Genomic DNA, 22,769 nt, shown 5'->3' with positions numbered 1-22,769 from the left:
GAACAGCAGGAGGTTTTACTGCAAGAGGACTTAAAATCTGTGTGAAAATCAGTATATCTTTGAGCAAATCACTAAAAAATGATGGGCCTTAATATCACTGTCAATCCATTTTCATCCTAATTATTCATAATCCTCTGACTTTGGTTTAGATTAGAGCGACTTTAGTTTTCTGAATGGCCTCCGCTGGGATTTTATTGAGCAAAACATTTACACGTACACCCTCTTGATCATTTACAGGGTGTAGAGGTAACTAAAAGTTAGAAGCTGCTCGCGCCAATTTGAGGTTATATGACATAAAATTAATGACTGTTGCACTAAATTACTGCTCCCAGGGAATAATAACTGGAGTAAAAATATTGTGCTTGAAATGAGCAGTGAGTAATGAATTGCTTGAGGGGTGGAATAAAATACAACTCCTTTAGTGGGAAACAGGGAAGAAATGAGTGTATAAAGAGGGGAAAGGATGAGAGAACTGGTGAACCCGACTGTTGTGCTGAAAGGAATTTGAGGAAGGAGACAAATGGGAAGAAGCCAGCGCTAACATTTAGGTGGAGTGAGGTTAAATGTGAAGACTTGCGAGGAAATGGACAGGAGGTAATGGGTTGTGGTGACAGCCATTGGCAGAGATACGGGAGTGGAGAGGCTGAAAATGAGGATGCTAAGAGGAGTGAGAGGGAGCAGAAAGAGCAGCTGGAGGAGGGGGCGGGGGGAGGGATAGGAAGGTGGAAGCAAATAAAACGAGGGAAATGGGACAAGAATAGAGGATGGGAAAGAGATAATGGGGAAAACAGGAGGAACAGGGGACGAGCACACATCAAACAGCTTCACCTCAAGTATACCTGTCAGAGAGCTGTCATTGTTAAGGCCGCTCCAGCTGTGCTCTGCACTCTCCCTGATCCCAGGCCTGTCAAATATGCCATGTTAGATCAGAAGGGAGTTCTTCTCTGCCCTACACCTGATCCCAGATCTGTCAAAGCTCTGCCATACCGGATCACAGGGCCTCAGATCACGTGGGCTGAGCGATTGTGCGAGCGTTGATTCACGCTCTTGATGCTATTTGTTGTGTTTACCCAATATTCCCACATCTGTCAAAGCATCTCGCCCCTTCAGATAATTGATTACGATTGGCCGGATGCATGAAGTCTGACCTTAAACATTGCTTATTGTTTAACGGTCCGAGAGCCGGAGCCAGAAATTTCATGGTAAAGCATAACGTTTGGCAGCGATCTTTCTTTCTTTCTGTTTTAGGGAGTAGAGTTTTGTGCTTTCTCTGTCACTGACTCTCACCATCACTCACTTTGTCTTCCTCTCCCTGAATCCCCACTTCTCTCTCTGTCTCTCGCCAACATTTTCCACACAAGCTGAGCGATAGATAGGAAGGTCATCAAATATTCATGGTTTGAAACTCGGATTAGTAATGCTGTGTAAATGAGGCCATTTAAAAGTCTGTTTTATTCATTTTATCTGGGTTAGGCTTACATACACACATCTTGTACACACACACACACACCACACATACCAAACACGCTGTACTGGCAGTGCAAGCACCCGCTCCTCACCATATCGTTGACAGTGCCGCAGCTATTTGAACAGGTATCTAGAGACAGCGTGATGGGTTGCGCGTGCTCTGTATGCAAATTGAAAAGTTGAAGTGTTTTAGAACAAATGGAAGTGAAGGGGTGGTGGGGGGTTGTAACGCTGAATGTGCAGAATGGCGTCAATTCCACCCAGAGAACACAGACTCAGGAGGAAGATTTGCGGGGAGATCAATGGATGTTATTGGGAGGCCTTCAATTGCCGCTCCAGCTCTATTATTCATGTCTTTCTTCTCCTCTCAATATACTGTGGCACTCCTTTGATAGATAACCTAGTTTCTTGCCCATTGATTCTCAAGGATGCACGGCTTTACAATAAAGTCAAGAGAGTAGGGTGTTTCATTTCTTTTTCTCAATGTCAAAACATCCCTGGGAATATGTGTTCATTTGCAATTCGGTTTATAAAAGCACAAAGGGTTGATGACATGAACAGCAGCGGAAGAGTTGGAGTGCAGGAGCTGCTCCGTGTCAGCGCACAAATCCTCCGGCAAACAATCTCACGCTGTAAATCCTGCTGCTCTCATTGGAACCATCCAAATCCACCTGTGCTCACACACACACCTGTAGGAGCTGCATATTCCTCTCTCCTCAACATATTTTCCTCCAGTTTCACCTCTTGTGTTTTATTTTTCTCTCCAGGTCACCAGGAGTCTTCCAGCCCTCAGCCGTGCAGCATCGGCGGAGGCTCTTGCCCCGCCATGTGCACCTGCAGTAACAACATCGTGGACTGTAGAGGGAAAGGTCTCACCGCCATCCCAGCCAACCTACCCGACACCATGGCTGAGATGTAAGCACAATACCTTATCTTCTGCAGTAAACAATGTCACCCCTTAAAGGCACAGTGTGTAGGATTTGGTGGCATCTAGTGGTGTGGTTGCAGATTGCAACCACACCACTGAGTACCCCTCTGCTCACTCCTCCTGGTCCAAGACTGAGCTAACGGGAGCCGCCAAGTACAAAACCATGGTACACCGTTTGCCTTGTTCAAGTCATCCTTACCATAATAACACTACTTTAGGAGCAACGGAAGTCAAACGGCGGACTGGCAGTACCACGGTTTAGTACTCTGCGGCTCACATTACTGCAGTTTCACAAGCGAGTTGGAGAACTACGGTGGCCTTCACGTAAAAACGTGAAAGGCTCTCTCTAGAGTCAGTGTTTAGTTTGTCCGTTCTGGGCTTCTGTAGAAACATGGCAGATCAACATGGTGGATTCTGTGAAGAGGACCCACTCCTTATGTAGATATGAAGGGCTCATTCTAAGCTAACAAAAACACAACCATTATTAGTTTCAGATGATTTTACACTAATGAAAACATAGTTATGAATTTTATCTTCAATTTCTGCTAATATATCCCCGAAATGCTACACACTGTTCCTTTAAAAAAAAAAAAATCAATGAAATCCACCTTAAAAGATGTTTTCAAGGCCAATTTAGGTAAAAAAAAAAAAAAAAAAAAGTAATACTTTTTTTCACCAATCAGCATTTATATAATGCTATCAATCATGTAGATCTCAGTGTAGATCTGATTTCGGTCAGATTTTGTATACAGCAATGACCCTCAGAACTAGATATCTGTTTGGATCTGTCATATTGAGGAAGTTTAAATTCTTCAGTGCAGTGCAACCTGAGCAGCAGACCTACAGCAAAGAGATGTCGGGACATCCACAGCTGCATTGTTCTTTGAAGCACGGCACTGCAGGGCTTTTGTTTGAGTGTGAGCATTAAAGATGCGTATGTGTTTCCATATGCATCTGTCTGTGTATGCTCATGCAGAGGTTTAACAGGGCTGAGAGGATTTAAACATGCATGTTTTATGTCCATATGCTGTTCGAGCTTGCTCTTCTCACCATGCATCACCTGGCAGCGAGACATCTTTCCATTTGCTGTACACCGAGAAAGACACATGCAGCAGAGGCTGGACATGCTCTTATCGGCTCAGATGGCTGTGATCCGCGCGTGAGCGCTTTGCTGACATCCCTCCCTCAGTTTATCAGTCCTGCAACATCTGTCTGGGCATTAACTGTTTACGGCCCACATGCTGTCAGCCTACCGTAATTCCCGGGAATGCACGGCTAGACTTTTCAAGGTAGTGCTTTTACTCTCTCTATCAGGGGGTTTAATGCCCCCCGGCAGAAGTCTGCATGAAATGGTACAGCAACGCCGTGATTTATGCATGGTGAGAAAAAGGGAGGTTGAAGCCAGCGGTCGCGTTGCATGTTCTTCCAAGGAGCATGTGTGTAGTTAGGAGGACACAGCAAGTTTCTAGGTCTCCTTCTCCCCATGGGGTCTGTTTATAAATACCCAGTTCTATGGAAGTCACAGATCCCATGTTCCCCAACAACCCTGACCCATTTCTAGTGCAGTGGTGTGCTCAATTTTCTAATTTGGACAGGCGGTCCACACTTCTGTGTGTGTTCTTGTCTAATTAAATGACCACCCAAGAAATATTGAGTTTTTTAAAACCATTTAAAAGTCTTCACACATATTGACTTTTGAGATTCAGCCTCACCCTTGCCTCTCAGTTTTTGCCATGTTTTATGGTTTGTACACTTCTCCGACATGCCCTCCAGTTCCACAAGTGGAGTATCTCGTAGAGACTGACGTGATCTATGAGCCCAATAACCAGCAAGCGGCACTAATGGGAGAACAGGGAGCCGGCTGAAAGATAGCTCTACCATGCAAAGGTTTTATAGACAGTAGATTCTCTCTGCACGGCAGATGAGTAAAGACATTTTAAAAGACTCTCTGCCCTTCACATCTAATTGGTGCTTAACCGCGTCCTGCTAATAAACTCTACTACGCTCTGATTCATCGTTTACAAGACTGGGGTGAAACGCTGGCTTATATCATGCACAATCCTCCTGCCCTGCCCATCAGAGCTTTACCTTGCAGGTTATATTCCCGCAGCGCTCTTTCCTTCCCTCTTTCTCCTCCTCCTCTTGATTTTTTCCCCCGTCTTTCCCCGTCTTGCTAAAGCACCACGGGCGGGTTCGAGGAGGCAGATCATGGCGAAGGAATAAAAAAGGGATTGGGGGTGGGGGGGGACTCCGCTCAGTAATTTGGTGCAGCAGGTTTGATCTGTGCTTGAAGTTCATTATAAAATCAGTTTCAATTACAGCAAGGCGGGCTGCTGGGTATCAAGGCCAGCCTAATGCCTTGTTAATGAGGCACTCGGAAACTCACATACACACACACAAACACACACATGCTGCTCTCATTATGTACAAATCGGAGAACTGCAACCTCCCTGCCCTGCTCTCCCCTAATGAATGCCAGTGTTGTGTTTATGGCTGTGGGGATGTGAGCTGGTTTCTGTACTCCTCTCTTGTGAGACCAGGCCCAGTTAGCCTAAACACTACCACAACAGATTATTATGCAGCGCACCGTAGTCTCTGTCTGCAGTGACTGAACTCCGCCATAAAAATCTCCCCCCGCCTTTCATCCGCCGCTGCGGTCCTGCCATCCATTTCTGACTCACGCACGCACTGGGTGAATACCCAAAGGCGTAATGTGTTTCCCCTTAATGAAAACCATGCTCAGACCCTAATGAAAAGGATGAGGACCATTGATTGGGCTGACACAAACACCAGCTCACAGACACACACAGACAGACACACATACAAATGTTCTGCCTGACAAATTGGATGGGAACCATTGATCGTCCGTCCGAAGGCGACTCTGAGAGATTGTTTCTTTTTTCTCCAACCGATTGGACAAAGCAGCTCCTTTGTTGATTGGAGGGATTAAGTCGCTTGCACAAATCGATCTGCGAGGAGCGAAAAGTTGTCAGACAGCATTGTGTGCCCTTGTCTGGCTCGGAGAGTTTCAGCTATATGCTGACACACACCGGAACATCGCAGCATGTAGACGCTAAAACGCATGCAAACAGCACGTAGAGTGCCAGACTGGTTTGGACCAGTCAGACAGACTGGTTGATGAGAGAAGGCGCTAAAGCCACTTGGCCCAGCACTCTGCCGCATGGTGAGGGCAGAGGAACCACAGCGCTGTCACTCGGCTGTAAATCCACGGACACATTGGGACAGGCAGACGAAAACAGACAGGGAGAGCGTGCACACCGCAGGAATCTGTGGTCTAGAATCACTGCTATCCTAAGAATGCCAATTACGCTCCCATATCGCTCCATAAATGTCGACCACTCCTTTTGAAGGGGGAAGATTCCTGATTGAAAAATTTGGAAACTCAAAACTGTTAAGTGGCTGTGGCGAATGCCTAACAAAACATTTACCCCCCACGAATAGACATAAACATGGCAATGCAGGAGGCCTAAGAGGCAAGTAATAAATCTGACTAATAGAATAATTAAATTATGTGGAAATGGTCCCGAGCCAAGACATCACATACTTAAGAGAGTGATGGTTAAATCTATCAACAACATTCTGCTTGCAAAGGAGTTTTTGAATATTTCTCATTTTCCTGTGGTGACAAATAGCATTTTAATGATCTTTAGATTCTGGACTACCACACCTCGCACAGGCCTCCTGTTCTGCAGCCAGCTCCTCTGCTGGGAGGCAGCATGGTAGGACAACCAGACAGGCCCACAGCTGGCTCCCGCCGGGCCCTGCTAAGCCTTGTTAAGGACGGTTTTAAAAGCTGTGAAGTGACCTGCAGATAAACAGCCCTCTGCCAGATACACCAGGGAGCCGGGTCCTAAGTAGCAGCCGGCCCGAAACGCAGAGCCATGCATGCCCACACTAATGGGGTTTAGGGATGTCTGGTTCCACGGGACCATCTGAGACTGATTAGAGTTTGTGACTGTTCCCGTTCTAAATGACCAAATATATGTTTGTCTGTATGTTCATGTTTTTTATGGTGAGACTTTGTCAGACATTATTCTCCAGCAGCTCTTAGGCTCACAGGAAAAAGTAAACTAAAAGAAGTCATATTTCACCGCGCTGCAGCGGTTTCAGTGGACACTTTGCAGACACCCAGAGGATAAAGACAAATTTCACAAGAACAAGTGAGATCATTATTGATTTTCACGATCGCATATGAGAACATAAGTGCTGGAGACTGTAAATGTTATACTAAGAAGAAATATGACTTTCAGTCGAAGGCCCTAACACCCTCACACACACCGAGACGGAGCCTTTTCTCCTCCAGTCCTTTTCCACAGCACTTTAGTATTCAGACTGTTTATTGGTTCTGAGGATGTTATGACTCCAACACGCCTGGACCTATTACAGCTGGGAAATAGATCTCCGCTAATATAATCAGGCCAATCACCAAGGGTCAGAGGTAATGGGAGGATTACTCAACTATGTTTCCAAGGAGATGTCTATTGTTTGGTTAACTGATGATATCTCCTCTCCTCTTTTCTCCTCTTTTCTCCTCTTTTCTCTAGACGTCTGGAGCAGAATGGGATTAAGTCTGTTCCTCCCGGAGCCTTCTCTCCCTACAAGAAACTGCGTAGGATGTAAGTACAGCAGTACACTCACCTCAGAGCTAAATAATACAGATGAGAACAAGAAGTTGAGGGCTGGAAAAAGAAGCGACAATTGGCAGTCGTCTCATCCCATGAAGTATTTATTTTGTCTGCGCTTAAAGAACATATTTGTTCTCAGACTTGGGGTGGCATGGAAAGCAAGCACTCAGATGCTACATGAGCATAATAACAGCTCTCATCTTTCACCGCTGCACACTGGTATTCCCCTGGCTAGTGTTGTGTCCAGTCTGTGTGTTGTGCCTGCGTGGGCAAACTGTAAACTGCGGCTGGGATGATGATGATGGGACGGAGGGTGTGCTGGAATGAGGGCTGAGGCTTCGCTCTCTCTGGGAGTGAACGGCGACAGGCTGGTAGTTGAGTGGTTTTTCACTTGTTGAGCCAGCTGTCCGGTCACCCAGCCAGCACACACCAGTCCAGTCGGCCAAACCCATAACTCCCAACACCACCAGGCCTGACCGACGCAGCGGAAGGTCAGGGAGTTTCTCTGCCATTCTTAAAGGATTCCTCACTGTTTTATCGTCCAACTCCAGGGACAGTTTGGAGTTCAACTGAGGTCAATACAGAGCAGCTGACAGACTGAAACAACTGCTATCTCTTTGTAGCTCCAAATCTCAAGCAAAACTAATATTTATTCATATTAGTTTTTTCCATTATTATATATTGACAAAACTTTGAACCAGGTCAGGTTTCTATGTCGAAGTAAAGCAAACCCTTCAACTGAATGTGTTACAGTGAGTTTGAAACATTGTAACAGAAAATTATCATGACTTTTTATTGAACACGATACAAACTCTTGTGGTATTCATTGGATATATAGAAACCAGATCCAATGGCAGTTGACAGATTCAACAAATCCAGATATTAAACTTTTAACTAATTAACAGAAGTGAAGCAAATTGAGCAACTGCTATTTTATTGTAGCTTCCCTGACCCTGGACTTACTGGAAATTATTGGTTATTTGTACAAAAATAAATGCATTGTGAATGTGCAATGTGGATCATGTAGACTCAACCAGTTAAGGGTGGGGGGGAATCGATATAGCATTGCAATGTTTTTCATGACAATATTGTATTGATACACAGATGTCAAGTATCAATCTTTTATTATATAAATGAATAACCTCTTAACAATTCGACGGACCGACAACGGGCCTGGCCGCTATTTTGTCTTTCAGAGGTTGTAGCGGGCTCAGTCTTAAAGCTAGAGCCACACTTGTCGGGAAGAACGCTAAATATCGCTAAATTTTGGCGAGGAAAAACTGGCATGCCATGGCCGTTTTCAAAGGGGTCCCTTGACCTCTGACCTTCAAGATACTATATGAAAACTGTATCTTACTGTATAAAACAGATGTTAACAAACTGCATAATTTGCAGTTGAAAAAAAGATAATAAATCGCAATATATCGCATTCGGAATATATCACAATATATCTTATTGCAATACTAAGCATATTGCAAATTGTTTAAAATTGCAATAAGATCGTATAGGTAGGTATATTATCATATCGTAGGGCCTCCGGTAATTCCCACCCCTACAACCAGGTTAGGGTTTCACATTGAAGTAAATGAAACTCTAATCAAAATGTTAATCAGATTTTAACCTTACAAAACTGAGCCAAATTTGATCTTAACAGGTGTAAAGGCAATTTTGTTGTCCCTCAATAAAAGCAGAAAAAGCAGCAAAACAAAGTGTTATTGTTACAAACATAGCATCATCAGTTATTATTGAATATGATAATATGTTAATAGCAGTTTCACAAATTTAACAAATTATAAACATTAACAAACTGTACAATGGCTCTCAGAAACTGCACTGAGTAGCTGCTCTCTCTTTGTAGCGAACCTGACCCTAATCTCAGAGGAAATTCATAATTATCTTTTACAAAAATAAACACCATTTTTGTCTCTGTATGTACAAAAAACTGTGAAACTTGTGGAGTCAATCAGGTTTTCCCATTTAGATGTGAGTGAGACCACAAAAATAAATAATAAAAATGTCTAAGCTTAACCCCCGCTCTCTTCCATCTGGTCTCCCAACCAGACATGACCTGCTACTGTTGCTGCTGCCGATTCTTCTGCATTTAGCTACAACAATGCATGGCCGCATGTCTGTGTTGACCCTCGGTGCCTCTGTTGATTCAGCTGGCCATGAGCCCTCACAGATCCAACACCCTCAGTGCACGCTGTAGACAGCATCGATACATCACAATGAACATGTTCACTCTCCTGGGTCGGTCTCTGCACATGTTCATATGTAGGTTTTATGTTTAGTGGCAGGTTTTTCTGGCGTATTATGTATGGAAAATAGTTCAATAATTGATTGTAAGGCAACATGAGGTAAGTTAAAGTTATATATAGCCGTTTATGTGTGTATTTGTTTATTTGTGGAGCTATGCCTCTCCTGACCCTGAGTGTCCTCCTCTCCCAGTAAATGCCAACCACACACATTCTCTTTCACCTTGTCCCAGTTTGGATGACCTACACATGAACCGTTCCTTAAGACAGGGATGCAGTAACAGCCCTCACACACACCGACACATACACAAACACACCAGTGTCTGAGTTTACAGACGCACACCAGCGCAGATGTTGGCTCCTTCGCCGCGTTTTCGTTTCCAGGAAACCTCAGTCCTTTGCAAGAAGACAAATGGGTACTTATTTAACTGTTACCCCCAAATGAGAAAATATCCCTCTTCTTCACCACATGATGATTTTCCTTCAAAGGTATCCAGTCGACTTGAGTTCAGTCCACATACTCCATTAACTCTCTCTCTCTCCATCTGTCTTTCTCTCTTTCTGTCCCACTGTTCCTCGTTTACGGTTGCATTTACTCACACACACACAGACACATAAACACATAGACACACTGGCTTAGTGGTTATCCTGTGGGGAGAGGCCTGTGGATCCTATTAACAACGGCTATGTTCAGAGGCAGTCTACTGTATTTTGCTTTGGATTTCGGCCCTGCACCCCGTTTTTACGCGCACACACTCACCATGATACAACACAGGGCCGGTTGATAGGCCACAAATAATACAAGTAAATGTTATGATTGGCTACGAGACTCTAGCCCGCTCCATTTCATCAAATCCCTTGAAGGGACGCACCATCAAATACGGGAGCGAGCTGGAACTCCTCTTCATCCAGCTCACACTACATTTGCTTCCTCCTCGCTTGCCAGCGACAAGCAGAGGCCTTACATCCATTCCCACGAGGGTGACACCCAGGTGACAATGGGGTCAAACCTCCCACAGGAAAATGACTTTTTCCCAAAACCTCAATTTCCTTAACTAATTCTCTAGCCTTCTTCTCTTTTTCTTCAACGCAGAGACCTGAGCAACAACCAGATCTCAGAGATAGCTCCAGATGCCTTCCAGGGCCTGCGTTCCCTCAACTCCCTGTAAGTGGCCCCCGAGCCGAGTATGTGCATAAATATCCACCCTGTTGTCATTTCCCGTGTCTTAAGCAAGTGTGTGTTGTGATTTCCCAGCGTGCTGTATGGAAATAAGATCACCGACCTGCCCAAGGGGGTGTTTGACGGCCTCTACGCCCTGCAACTGCTGTAAGCAGAACACACACGCTCTCTGCTGATACACTGCAGACACATACTGAATACCAGGCATCCTTTTACTCCCACTCAGTGAAGGAGCCATAACCTTCAAGTAAACTTTGTACCTGTGAATAGTTTTCTAGATGGAATGCATAATGAATGAATACATAAAGAAACTCTGACAAGCTGCTTCCCTCGTTCTTTTCCTTCCCTCCATCCTCCCTCCCTCTTTGTTTCCTTTTCTCCCCCCCCTTCTCCCAGGTTGCTGAACGCCAATAAGATTCACTGCGTTCGTGCCAACGCCTTCCAGGACCTGCAGAATCTCTCGCTGCTGTCGCTCTACGACAACAAGATCCAAACCCTCGCCAAGGGCACCTTCACGTCACTACGAGCTATACAGACCCTGTGAGTCACAGGCACACATAAACATGCTGCTCTACACGCTCTGACACATACTGAGCCGTCACCATAAAACACGAGCCAACACAGGAGTTGTTTACTCGCAGGTCTGTGTAATAACACCGGAATGGAAGAATCATGAGGTAGAGAGGAGAGTAAATCTATCATCTTCACAAACACGCGGACACACACAGCTTCTGCGGCCAGATCAAAAACAGCACACACCACACCCACTCTTTCCACCGCCGTTACCCAGACAGCACCAATTCGGTCTAAATGAGTGTTTTTTTCTGCTCTGATAAACAAGGCAAAACACACGCTGTTATCGATACAGACCCCACACTGTGGTGCCTACCATGACTGAAACACACCGCGTTATCATCCAAGTACACAACATTCAAGACACCTGTTGAAGATGATGGGTAGCGCTACTCCTTGGCTCACCACACACACTTAAACACACGCACACACACACACACACACACACACACACACACACACACATGCATAGAGGGCACTGGGTTTAAGGATCTCAGTCTAAAACAGGCTTCTTGTTTTGCCTGCATTTTTTCGAAGGGTTAAAAATACATGTAAAGCCTTCACACAGCCTCTGGTCATCCAAACAGGCAGCACACACTCTTTAAACTGTCTTAGAGATGTTGATTACATTTTATGGTAATTTTGGATACTGTAGTTTGTGGTGCTTTGTATTGAATTGTATTGCATTATACTGAGAGGTGTTTCTAATATTTTGTCAACCCCATTTGTAGACCAAATATTGGAAACATCTCTCTGTATAACACTATATAATTCACCAGCAGCACTAACTACTGCCTCCAAAATGATCATAAAGTTAACTGAGTGCATCACAATATATCAAATGTATGCAGAAATCACATTAAAAAAATAATCAACCTGATGTTGTTATTATATTGATACATTATATGGGACAGACAGAGCCAGGCTAGCTGTTTCCCCCTGTTTCCAGTCTCTATGCTAAGCTAAGATAACCGGCTGCTGGCTGTTGCTTCATATTTACCACACAGGCATGAGAGTGCTGTCGACTTTCTCATCTAACTCTTGACAAGAAAGCAAATAAGTATATTTCCCAAAATGTCAAAGTATTCTTTCAACATCATAAAATCATGTCATTATGATATGGTTTAACTTAAAGGTAAAGTGTGTATTATTTAGCAGCATCTAGTGGTGTGGTTGCAGGTTGCAACCGACTGAGTACCCACCCGTTCACTCCTCCCTTTCCAAGACTGCGGTAACGTGAGCCGCCGAGTGCAAAACCGTGATAACGCCGTTCACCTCACTCAGAGGCCAACTATACCATAATAACACTACTTTTGCACTACTTTTATGAGTTTCACAAGCGTGTCGGAGAACTACGGTGGCCTTCAGGTAACATAAAAACGTGACAGGCTCTCTCTAGAGCCAGTGTTTGGTTTGTCTGTTCTGGGCTACCGTAGAAACATGGCGGAGCAACATCATTCTAAGCTAACGAAAACACAACGATTCTTAGTTTCAGTTGATTATACAATGAAATACTATGAATATACTGTATGTACTGTTATGTAATGTTATATGTACTATGTTTTCATAGTATATGAAAACTATGTGAAAACTATGTTTTTCATATACTATGAAAACATAGTTCCATTTCTGCTAATAGATCCCCTGAAATGTTACACACTGTTCCTTTGAAGTCAGTACACAATGATATAAAGGCATTTTCTTATGTTCTTATATACACTACTTGTAATGTTTCTTGTCGGCCTTTATCCCATCAGTGTTCATATATGTTATGTTATGTTACCTCTCTTACCTTTTCCCTTCTTTCCAACCCTCCCTCTCTGTTCTCCAGTCACCTGGCCCAGAACCCATTTATCTGTGACTGTAATCTGAAGTGGCTGGCAGACTACCTGCGCTCCAATCCCATCGAGACCAGCGGCGCCCGCTGCGCCAGCCCTCGCCGACTCGCAAACAAACGTATTGGACAGATCAAGAGCAAGAAGTTCCGCTGCTCCGGTAGGCTGGTGGCTCTGTGTCACTGTCTCCAGATGTCTCCCTCTTATTCCCTCTCTCTCGGGCTCTCTATCTCTCAGACAGGCTTTGTTGTTTTTATTCCACTTGTCTCACTGTTCTGCTCTTACCTTCTCTCTTTCTCTCCGCTGGGAGTGGCTATTATCTCTGCATTGTTCCCTCCATACCTCATACCACATTTAATGAGTGATCATTCCTGGCAAAAGGTTTTATTCGGCCTATCATTTGCTGCGCCGGTGCTCCTCAATCAATATCTCCCCAGATGAACTTGGGGCCAAGGAGAGAAGGATCGTTCGCTGTTTCTCCATTTCTCCTCCATATTACCACATAGTGAGTCTGGTTTCACATTGGAACCGCAGTGAGCTGAGATCACCAGTCGAGGCTGGTATAAGGGCTAGAGTTTCTGTACGTGCCCACCATTCCTCTGCCCTCTGCCAATCTCAGCCTCCATCTCCCCTAGCCCGCTCACCGCTCTCTGCCTGCCAGGCTCAGGTTTCCTTCACACCCCTTATCCCCTCGCTCCTCTGCACTGCACTAGCTGGGTCTCACCATACCAACTCCCTCCACACTCTGCCCACCATTGTGTTTGTGCACTGTGCTACGCTGTCTGGCACTCTGCACTGCTGAGGTTTCACACTTCTTTATAGCCTCATTTGTTTGGCTAGACCTGCTGAAGAAGGGAGTCCATGTGTTTTTCTCTTTCTTTTTTTTGCTTTTTTTTGGGTCTTTTTCCTACTTTCTTTTTTCTTTCTTTCTCACTGTCTCCCCTTTTCCCTCATGTCACTCTTCCTTAGCAACAGCCAAATATTTACCACTTTTTAACATGGTTACTAGATCCTCCACATTGCCATACACAGAGACAGTCCCAGGCTTCTCTGTTTAAATGTCATATACCTTGTGTCATGTGTCGTCATATATAAGCTTTATATATGACTGTTCTGAAGCATAGCGACACCACAGCTATGCAGGTCAGACTGGTCTCACTGACATCCGTGCCTCTTTCTTTTCTCCATCACAGCCAAAGAGCAGTACTTCATCCCAGGTGAGTGCTTGTAAATGTTCATACCTATCATGGTCCTCCTCTTTTCTTTAATTATCCACCCGCAGCCATGGAGCGACATCATTTTTTCCATTACTTACTGTTCATTTAAACAAAACTCCCACAGGTTAAAGGATAATTCCAGTTTATTACAACTTGGGTCTTATTTACGTAGATGTGCCGTCATTCCTTTCGGTAATAATGACATTTTATTTACTAAGTTTATTGCTGAGAGCTGGGAACATGGCGACGTTGCTAAAAATAAGTCAGACGGGGAAAGTAGCACAGGAATTCAGATGCCCACAGGTTAGCTAAACTTATGTGGAAGAGAAAACAAAAGAGAAGGAAATTACCCTTAAAGGTGCTCTATACAATATTCAGAGTATTAATAGAGCAGCAAACAATTATTTACTATGTAAGGGATAATGTACAGCGAGACATAGCGATGCGGAACCACGATGCGAAGCAGAGCAGCATCGCCCTGAAGGGGTTTATTTCACAACAATGACCCGCTAGCTGTACATTATCTTGCTTATTACACTAAAGAAATCAATGATTTGACACGAAAACAGTCCGCCAGAGTCCAACATCAGAACTGTGCCCATAGCAACGGTCTGTTATACATAGCAACGGTCTGTTATAAAGAAAAAGCAGACTGTAGAACGCTTTGATTGACCAATCAGAATCGAGTATTCAACAAAGCCGTGTAATGTGTAAAGATATAGAGGAGTAATACTACCTGAGCAGAGAATGAAGTCATTCTCCCTCTGTGTGTGTTGTAATCCGAGCTTCTCCTCGCTTTATTGACATCACGGGGCCGGACGTGCGTGCTTTTAGTGCATGTTGGTGCATGTGAGCGTGCCCCACCGGCTAGCTCACGGCCGCTGCTCTGAACTGCACTCATACGGCGTAGCACCCACGCTCCAGTTCCTCCCCAGGTTAACACTGTTAGCTCTGTCAGCAGTTTTGCTGTTGTTTTCCACTGTTAGCAGCATTAGCTGCGAGCCGCCGGCTCAGCCGTCGCCATGTTGAGAGCCGTGTGGAGGCAATAGATATGCTACCAATCTCATATTTAGCACCTTTAACTGCCTCTTGATTACTTCTATCACAGTTTACCAACTAACTTCAGAGTTCAACTTTGACCTTTGACCTTTATTACCAACATTTCTGATGCACTCACTTTTGGTTTTACCTTCATGAGAAATAATGGCCAAAACTATGAAAGACCTAAGTTGTAATGAACCGGAATCATCCTTTAATGTGGATGAACAGAGGAAATGATCTGCACAGAAAAAACTTTGGGCATTTAAGGGTAAAATTGGTTGAAATTTGCGTGCTGGTGGTAGTAGCGCTTTAGGTATTTACACATATGAGAGCAGCTAATTGGGCCTATGAGTGACTGGACCCATGTGTGCATCTTAATGGGATATACGTGTGAGAGCGTCTGTTTCTCCTCAGCTCTGTTTTCCTAACAGTCTCAGCAGATAGAGTCAAAAGGAAGTGGCTCTTTGCTTTGGCATGAGCACAGACAGTCACTCACCAAGAGGGGCAGAAAAGGAGGGAGGGAGAGAAGGACAGAGGGGAAGGAAAGTGTGTCCTTTCTATCAGTAAAAGCTAAAGAAAATAAAGCCCACCAGAGGACCCAGATTCCTATCAGCGGATGTTTCCGGACCTCTTAACAAGAGCACTTCCAAGAAAATAACTAGGAGGAGCAGCGATGTGTGTCGGACTCGGTGTGTGTGTGGTGCGGATGTGTGTGTGTGTGAGTGTGTGTGTGTGTGTGGGTGTGTAAATTAATGTGTCTTTGTGTGCTGAGATAAAGCTTTACTCTGGCTTAGAGAACAAATGGGAGTACTATGTAAGCAGAAGGAAGATCAAAGCCATATGTGATTAATGAGAATTTCACCCTCCCTGAATGATAACAATAAAAGCCTCCACGATACACACACACACACCCACACACACACCCACACACACTCAACACACACAATCACAGACAGCACAGGGGTTCCATAATGCATTGATAACGAGGAACCAAGCTGCAGGGAATTATGGGAACTTCTACAACTCCAGCGATGAGTCATTTTGCGCCTCGGAGAGGGAAAAACCTCATCCCTCGCCTCTGTGTTTTCTCCGGTTTCGTTTAAATCTGCTGACAGTAAAAGTGTCGCCGCCACGCACTTGTGACGATGCCGATGACTCAGGCTCACGAATGTCCCCCGGCTCCTCTACATCCTCAAGATCAAAGCGCTGTGCTGTACTTTCATTGCTTCCTCTGTAGCAGGAAATGCCTTTTCCTGTTGTCTGGCCTAGCGAGGGAAAGTTCCTTAATGACCCGCATTACTGTTTACCTCCACTGAGCCACTCTGAGAAGTGACACGCCTCCAGAAAAAGCCTTTGCACGGGCAGCCGGAGGAAGTCGTTTCTGTGAATGTAATTCACTCTCTTGCTGTCCAAACATATTCTAATAAAGTCAACGATGAGGGTTTGGGGTTAGGATATGGTTTCAAATGTCGCTCTATTTATTTAGGCAGATTTTTGATACTCAACTTTAGGATTTAGTCCTGGTTGTTTGAGGTTTTCCTGCTTGTGATTGTGGTTTGGGTTCCCCACAGCGTCCCGCTGACGTCATCTCCAAACCTCAGGCAGAGAGGTGTACCGATGCAAAAAGGGAACGGGACACAAAACGATATCCTAACAGAAAACGTTCTAAATCTCTAAATGGAACATATGCACACACATAAACTCTACACGCACATATATATACACAGAAACACACTCGCAGACACACATACACACCGTTCTAAGTGGCTCCCAGTGCTGCTCCATTATTGAGCAACCATGATGTAACTGGCAGCACGCTTTTTGGCACGTAACGTCTATTCATAGACAGAGGAGGTGCAGGAAAACGTCCCACACTCCCCATGCTGCCTCACTCTTGCTCTTCCTCTACCAGGACAGACGTCTCTCTGCACCCCCGCCACTCACCTTTCGTTTCTCTCTCTCGTCTGTCTTCTTTCACGCCTCTCCTCCTTTTCTTCCCTGCATGCATTTGCGTCCCTCGTGCCCTCCCTTTTTTCTGTTTCCTCGCTCTCCTCTCCTTTGACTCTACCTGTCTGCGCACGCTTCCTGTGCGATCTCTCGGGAGCTCTGCTTCACTAAAGCTGGCAGCTCAAATCCTCTTTGGCATCCCTATCTCAGTCTCCCCTGCTACTGTTCTTTTCACCCCACTGCTCCCACTCTATCGCCTCTCCAAAATAGCTCACCCTCTCCCCCACCCTTCCATCCCCTCGCCCTCACCTATTCACCTCTGTCTGCAGGATGTTCTTGAGCGTGCCTAAGGTTAAAGGTTCGTTAGGTGAGGCCGTCTTTTAGGTCACAACAGGACAAACTACTGTGACATACAGCTGTGGAGGACGCGGATGCGTGACTAACAGCATCATGGGAAAGCGAGGCACGCGTGTTGGCATAAGGAAGAGGCTAATGTCATTGTGTGTGTTTGCATCTCCTCCCGTTCAGGTACAGAGGACACCCGTCTGAATAACGCCTGTAACAGTGATCCAGTGTGTCCTCCCAAGTGCCGCTGTGAGTCGAACGTGGTGGACTGCTCCAACCTGAAGCTCACCAAGATCCCTGAGCACATCCCGACATCCACCAGTGAACTGTAAGGAATCAGGAAAAAAGTCTATTGTACACTGCTAACAGGGAGCTATGTAGGAAGATATGGTGTGAGCAGAGATAGCATGAAAAGAACTAAGTAATGAGATGAATCATTGAATATGTTGTGAGTTGTCTTTTTAAACTCTTTCTCTCTAGCCGCCTTAACAACAACGACATCACCGCTCTGGAGGCAACGGGAGTTTTTAAGAGCCTTTCCCAGCTGAAGAAAATGTAAGTGAAACTTTCATGTTATTTTTTTAACTTTACCTTTCAACAGTCATTCTCTAAATAGTATTTTACTTCTCTGACATGCTTTTTCCTCCCACAGTAACCTCAGCAACAACAAGATCACAGAGATTGAAGATGGGTCCTTTGAAGGCGCGTCGTCCGTCAATGAGCTTCACCTCACGGCCAATCAGATCGACTCGGTCCGAAGCGCGATGTTCCGCGGCCTCGAGGGGCTGCGCATGCTGTGAGTGAAGCGCAAACACATACGATCACACGCTCAGGCATGTTGATACTTCTGAAATTCAAGATAATATTTCAGATTTTATAAGCTGAAGCATTTAATTTCTTTCCTTTTTAGGATGCTGAGGAACAACAAGATCAGCTGCGTCCACAACGACAGTTTCACGGGGCTGCACAACGTCCGCCTGCTGTCTCTGTACGACAACCAGCTGACCACGATCACTCCGGGGGCCTTTGACACTCTGCAGACTCTCTCTACCCTGTGAGTTACACACAAGGCTACCTTCGATCATGCACTTTAACGTTTCAATGCTCTCACAACCTGTCTTACGCTCACTGTCTCCCAGTAACCTCTTGGCCAACTCCTTCAACTGTGACTGCCGGCTGGGATGGCTCGGCGATTGGCTGAGGAGTAGGAAGATCGTGACCGGTAACCCTCGCTGCCAGCGTCCCGCCTTCCTGAAGGAGATCCCTCTGCAGGATGTGGCTCTGCCTGACTTCCGCTGTGAGGAGGGTAAGTGGTGCCGAGACACACAATTACCGTAAAACTTCAATTAGACGCAGAGCCCCTTTTACTCGCTGGAGGTGGCTACACGTTTTGACGAAAAAACTGGTAACTTTTGTCGATATGGACATGTTAACACATCGTTAGATTGGTTAGATTCTCCACAATTCATTCGTCCAGTTCATTTTACGGAAACCATGAGCACCAAAGTATAATTCATTCAGATTTATTTATGGTTTGCTGCTAGACCGCCCGTGCCTTCCTTTGTGTTTTTTGACTGCAAATGTTGCTTTTGAAACGCCCACATGCATGTTGTGAATTTTGGAAATGATTACATCGATCTTTTTTTTTTACTAAATGTTGACTTTTTGACTGAAGACTGAGATAATTACAGTCAGAGACACTGAGCACCACGTCGCTCGTGTGTGTGAAAGAAAGGGATAGAAAGAAAGAGATGGCACACAATGAACTGTAAGTTATTTATAATGATAATTAGAATCTCAGTGTGATTAAGCTTCTAAGATTCAAACTATTCGGTACAGTGGCGACTCCTTACCTTTGAAGCGGTCATAAAGTCAGAATATGTGTCCATTCCTCGATTATTTATATTCCTTTTGTCCATAAGGGTTCACCGATCATAAGAAACAAAACGTTTTTCCATTCAAATTAATCCAGGTTATGAATATTGTCATGTGAAGTCCACTACAAAATACAGGTGTCCCCACCTTTCTCTGTTTAATTTTCATCCCTTATCCTTTTTAATAATAATAATATATAGGTGTAGTAGAGGTTAATACAACATTAATAATAATAGTAATACTAATGACGGTACTATATATATATATATATATATATATATAATATGAATGAAAGATACAGTTTCCGGCAGTCAAGTACTCAGGTGAGCATATAAACAATGCAAACTACACAAACAATAACAAATACGAATACAAATAGCATCAGAGCTATGGCTAACATAGCCAGTGATCAGCAGAATAGACATACAAGTATAGACGCCTGTTGAGTTTAGTGATTAAAGCAAATAAAAGCCTGGGCTATTAATTACAGTTTTAAGGTACCTATCATGATTGAGTCTCTTTCTCTTCATTTAGACCGTATCTGAACTTTTGTTGCAGCTTCTCCACTTTAAATGAAGTAATCTGTCTCGCTGAAAGGAGATAAACATCTTCAATATAGCAGACGACCTCCTCCGCTATATGTGAAACTGACCTGTGTGCGTCTGACTGATGAAGATTTTAACATTGCACCCTGCTCCACAATACATTATGAACAAGGGCTGCTTAAAGTGTCTGAGATCATCTTAAATAATGACCGCTATTGTGCGACTCTTTTGTTTACTGAATAGATTGCTACTCAGCAGTTCCTAAGCTGCTGGTCGATGCCGGGCTGAGTGGAGCTATTGAGCTGTTTGCCTTATTGACCAGTCAGCCTATTTGCACCTGAATGAATGTTGGACTTGTCTTCGGGCCTCGGGCAGCTTCCATTCTTTGTTCTCGCTGGTCGATATTACATTAGCGCAAGGCTCCTCTTTCTCTGTCCGATTTTACTTTTCACATTTGTCACTTCCTCTTTTTTTTCATTGTCTCAATGCCTCACTATCAGCTTGATGGATTGTGCTGTTTTGGCACTGTCTTGCCTTTGGGTTGGCTTTGTCTTTCTACTCTTTTTTTTGCCAGCTCTTCTTTTGGCTGTCTTTCCTACCCCTCCTGGTCATCCCTCCTTTCTCTTCCTCTCTGGTATCTGACTCTCCTCTATCTCCTCTGTTTTTTTTTCCCAGGCCAAGAGGAGCTGTCAAGCTGTGTGCCCAGACCCCAGTGTCCCAGTGAATGTACTTGCCTAGAGACTGTGGTGCGCTGCAGTAACAAGCACCTCCACACATTGCCCAAAGGCATCCCCAGGAACGTGACTGAACTGTGAGTAATTATGCCTATTGCGTGTATATCTTATCAGTTTGAATTCCAGGCATTATCGTTCCTTTATCTTGCTTTGATTGAGGTAGGTCTGGAAAGGAAACCAAAGGAGACAATATAAAAAGGTAGAGAGGAGGAATGAAAGAGATAAGAGTTGGTGGAGGCGAAGAAAACAGATCTCATCATTCGGAGAAGAGGAAAGGAGTCAATAAACCCTGCAGTTATTCTCTCAGACATTCTTCTCCTGTGTTCCCTGCAGCCCTCAGGGCTAGCACTGATGTCACTCTCACACTCAGAGCCAAGGATCAGTGTGTGTTTGTGTGTGTGTATGTGTGCATATTTGTGTGAGGGCCAAAAGCCTGTCCACAGGAGCATAGGGGAGCAAGAGGACATTTTAATGAGCAGTTTTCAATGGAAAGGGGAGGGAATGGAATTGGTCTGGAACTTTCCAATACTGCTTTAAGTGGTTCAGACTAACTCACTCACACACACACACACACACACACACAGATGCACACACACGCTGTGAAAGCCTTAAGGCCTGTCATTGTCCCAGCAGGTGTGACCAGGTGTGCCCCTCTGTTCTGGGCTTTCATCTAGTCATCTGGAGAGTTTGCTACTCCATCATTATCCCAAGTGTCCTCTGCACCGTCATTACCTATCATTACCTCCGAACCCAAGGGCCCCACTAACTAACCCACCCCCTCCTGCCCTTCCCGCTCTGAGTACAGTCAACAACAATAGCAGGAGAAAGCCCCTGCAGCTCTGCTCAGAGGGACCAGGACCTTAAATCAGCCATTTATCAAGGTGACAGCCCTCTGGTAGCACTTTGTGTTGCCAGTCAGCAGGGTGGTTGCATCCCCTGCAGGCGTGATATCAACTGTGGTGGCTTGTAAATACATCAGTATGTTAACACACACATGCATGAACACACACACACACAAGTGTTTGTACCTCAGTCACATGTGCAGGGTCACATTCACAAAACAATTCACAAAAATGTCAATGAATGTGATAAGTTTGCCGTCTTTTCCCGGTTATTCAGTCCCAGTAGATACGATATCTAACCCAGTATGTGTCTGGAATAAGAATATTTATACACGAGGCTTACTAACCCTGACTTCCAGGCATGAGACACAATGTTGAGTCAAAACATCGGAAGAAAAAGTAATTGAAAGACGAAACAATCTTCTGTTTGGTCTAACATTAGATTAAATTGGCTGCAAAAGCATGGGAAAAAGTGGTCTGCGTAAAAAAGTGTGATGTCCTGCAATAACCGCCTCAAGCTCCTAACCAGTTCACAACGTGAAACTAATCTGTTGACAAAAAGCAGAATAAAATGTCCAAATTTAGAATTAAATCAACTTTTAACACCAGCTAATATAATTTGGCAAAAAGTGTTGTTGACAAAAATCTCATCACGATGTCCACTTTGTAGCTGTTCTGGAGGTTTCAATCATATAACACAATCTTCCTCAGCAGCAAGCTCAGGTTTTCATATAGTACTGCATTGTGAAAATTATTTTTAAAGACTGTTTCAGGATACATATCATATTTTGGTCTCGGTGGATCATTTCTACTGACCCTGAAAATGAATGAACTGTTTATCAACTGAACTGTTCTTCTCTTTGTTCAGGTATCTGGATGGAAACCAGTTCAGTGTGGTGCCAAAGGACCTGTCTACCTTCAAATACCTCCAGCTGGTGTAAGTGTTTGTCTGTCTGCCTCCTCTGTCTCACTGTGCACATCAATATAGTGAACTTTTTAAATATTCCTTTCAGAGACCTGAGCAACAACAAGATCAACTCTCTGACCAACTCGTCCTTCGCTAACATGAGCCAACTCACCACTCTGTAAGTCCTGACCCGCCTCAGCCAAGAGCTAGTATTTCATTCCGGTGCTGACAGTGGGATGGAAACAGATGAATTTAATATACATGCATATGTAATTATTTTTACATTGCAGAATCCTGAGCTACAACTCCCTGCGTTGTATCCCCAAAATGGCCTTCAGTGGACTGCACTCCCTCCGACTGCTGTGAGTTTACTTTTTATATTTCAAATACACCCAGACATATATGTGTGTTCATCTTAGCATGTCGGTCTAT

At 44.5% G+C, this 22,769-nt stretch overlaps 1 protein-coding gene across 7 annotated transcripts in view; it reads left to right on the top strand.

Moving 5' to 3' along the window:
* Window positions 1-22,769, top strand: part of slit1a (slit homolog 1a (Drosophila)) — a 102,473-nt gene that overhangs the window by 64,837 nt on the left and 14,867 nt on the right. For 5 of the 7 annotated variants that reach the window (XM_037781394.1, XM_037781393.1, XM_037781392.1 and 2 more), the window contains 16 exons: window positions 2,235-2,382; window positions 6,961-7,032; window positions 10,390-10,461; window positions 10,552-10,623; window positions 10,873-11,016; window positions 12,881-13,044; window positions 14,078-14,101; window positions 17,618-17,762; window positions 17,915-17,989; window positions 18,087-18,230; window positions 18,345-18,488; window positions 18,574-18,740; window positions 20,530-20,665; window positions 22,299-22,367; window positions 22,444-22,515; window positions 22,628-22,699. In XM_037781394.1, coding sequence (XP_037637322.1) covers window positions 2,235-2,382; window positions 6,961-7,032; window positions 10,390-10,461; window positions 10,552-10,623; window positions 10,873-11,016; window positions 12,881-13,044; window positions 14,078-14,101; window positions 17,618-17,762; window positions 17,915-17,989; window positions 18,087-18,230; window positions 18,345-18,488; window positions 18,574-18,740; window positions 20,530-20,665; window positions 22,299-22,367; window positions 22,444-22,515; window positions 22,628-22,699 — 1,720 coding nt within the window. The remainder of the gene's footprint in view (window positions 1-2,234; window positions 2,383-6,960; window positions 7,033-10,389; window positions 10,462-10,551; window positions 10,624-10,872; window positions 11,017-12,880; window positions 13,045-14,077; window positions 14,102-17,617; window positions 17,763-17,914; window positions 17,990-18,086; window positions 18,231-18,344; window positions 18,489-18,573; window positions 18,741-20,529; window positions 20,666-22,298; window positions 22,368-22,443; window positions 22,516-22,627; window positions 22,700-22,769) is intronic. The other 2 variants (XM_037781397.1, XM_037781395.1) reach the window with 1 other exon arrangement.

This window comes from Sebastes umbrosus, chromosome 10 (assembly GCF_015220745.1).
Source record: "Sebastes umbrosus isolate fSebUmb1 chromosome 10, fSebUmb1.pri, whole genome shotgun sequence".
NCBI classification, from domain to species: domain Eukaryota; kingdom Metazoa; phylum Chordata; class Actinopteri; order Perciformes; family Sebastidae; genus Sebastes; species Sebastes umbrosus.
The sequence above is the reverse complement of the archived record's forward strand: the minus strand, read 5'-3'. Positions and strand labels throughout refer to the sequence as shown.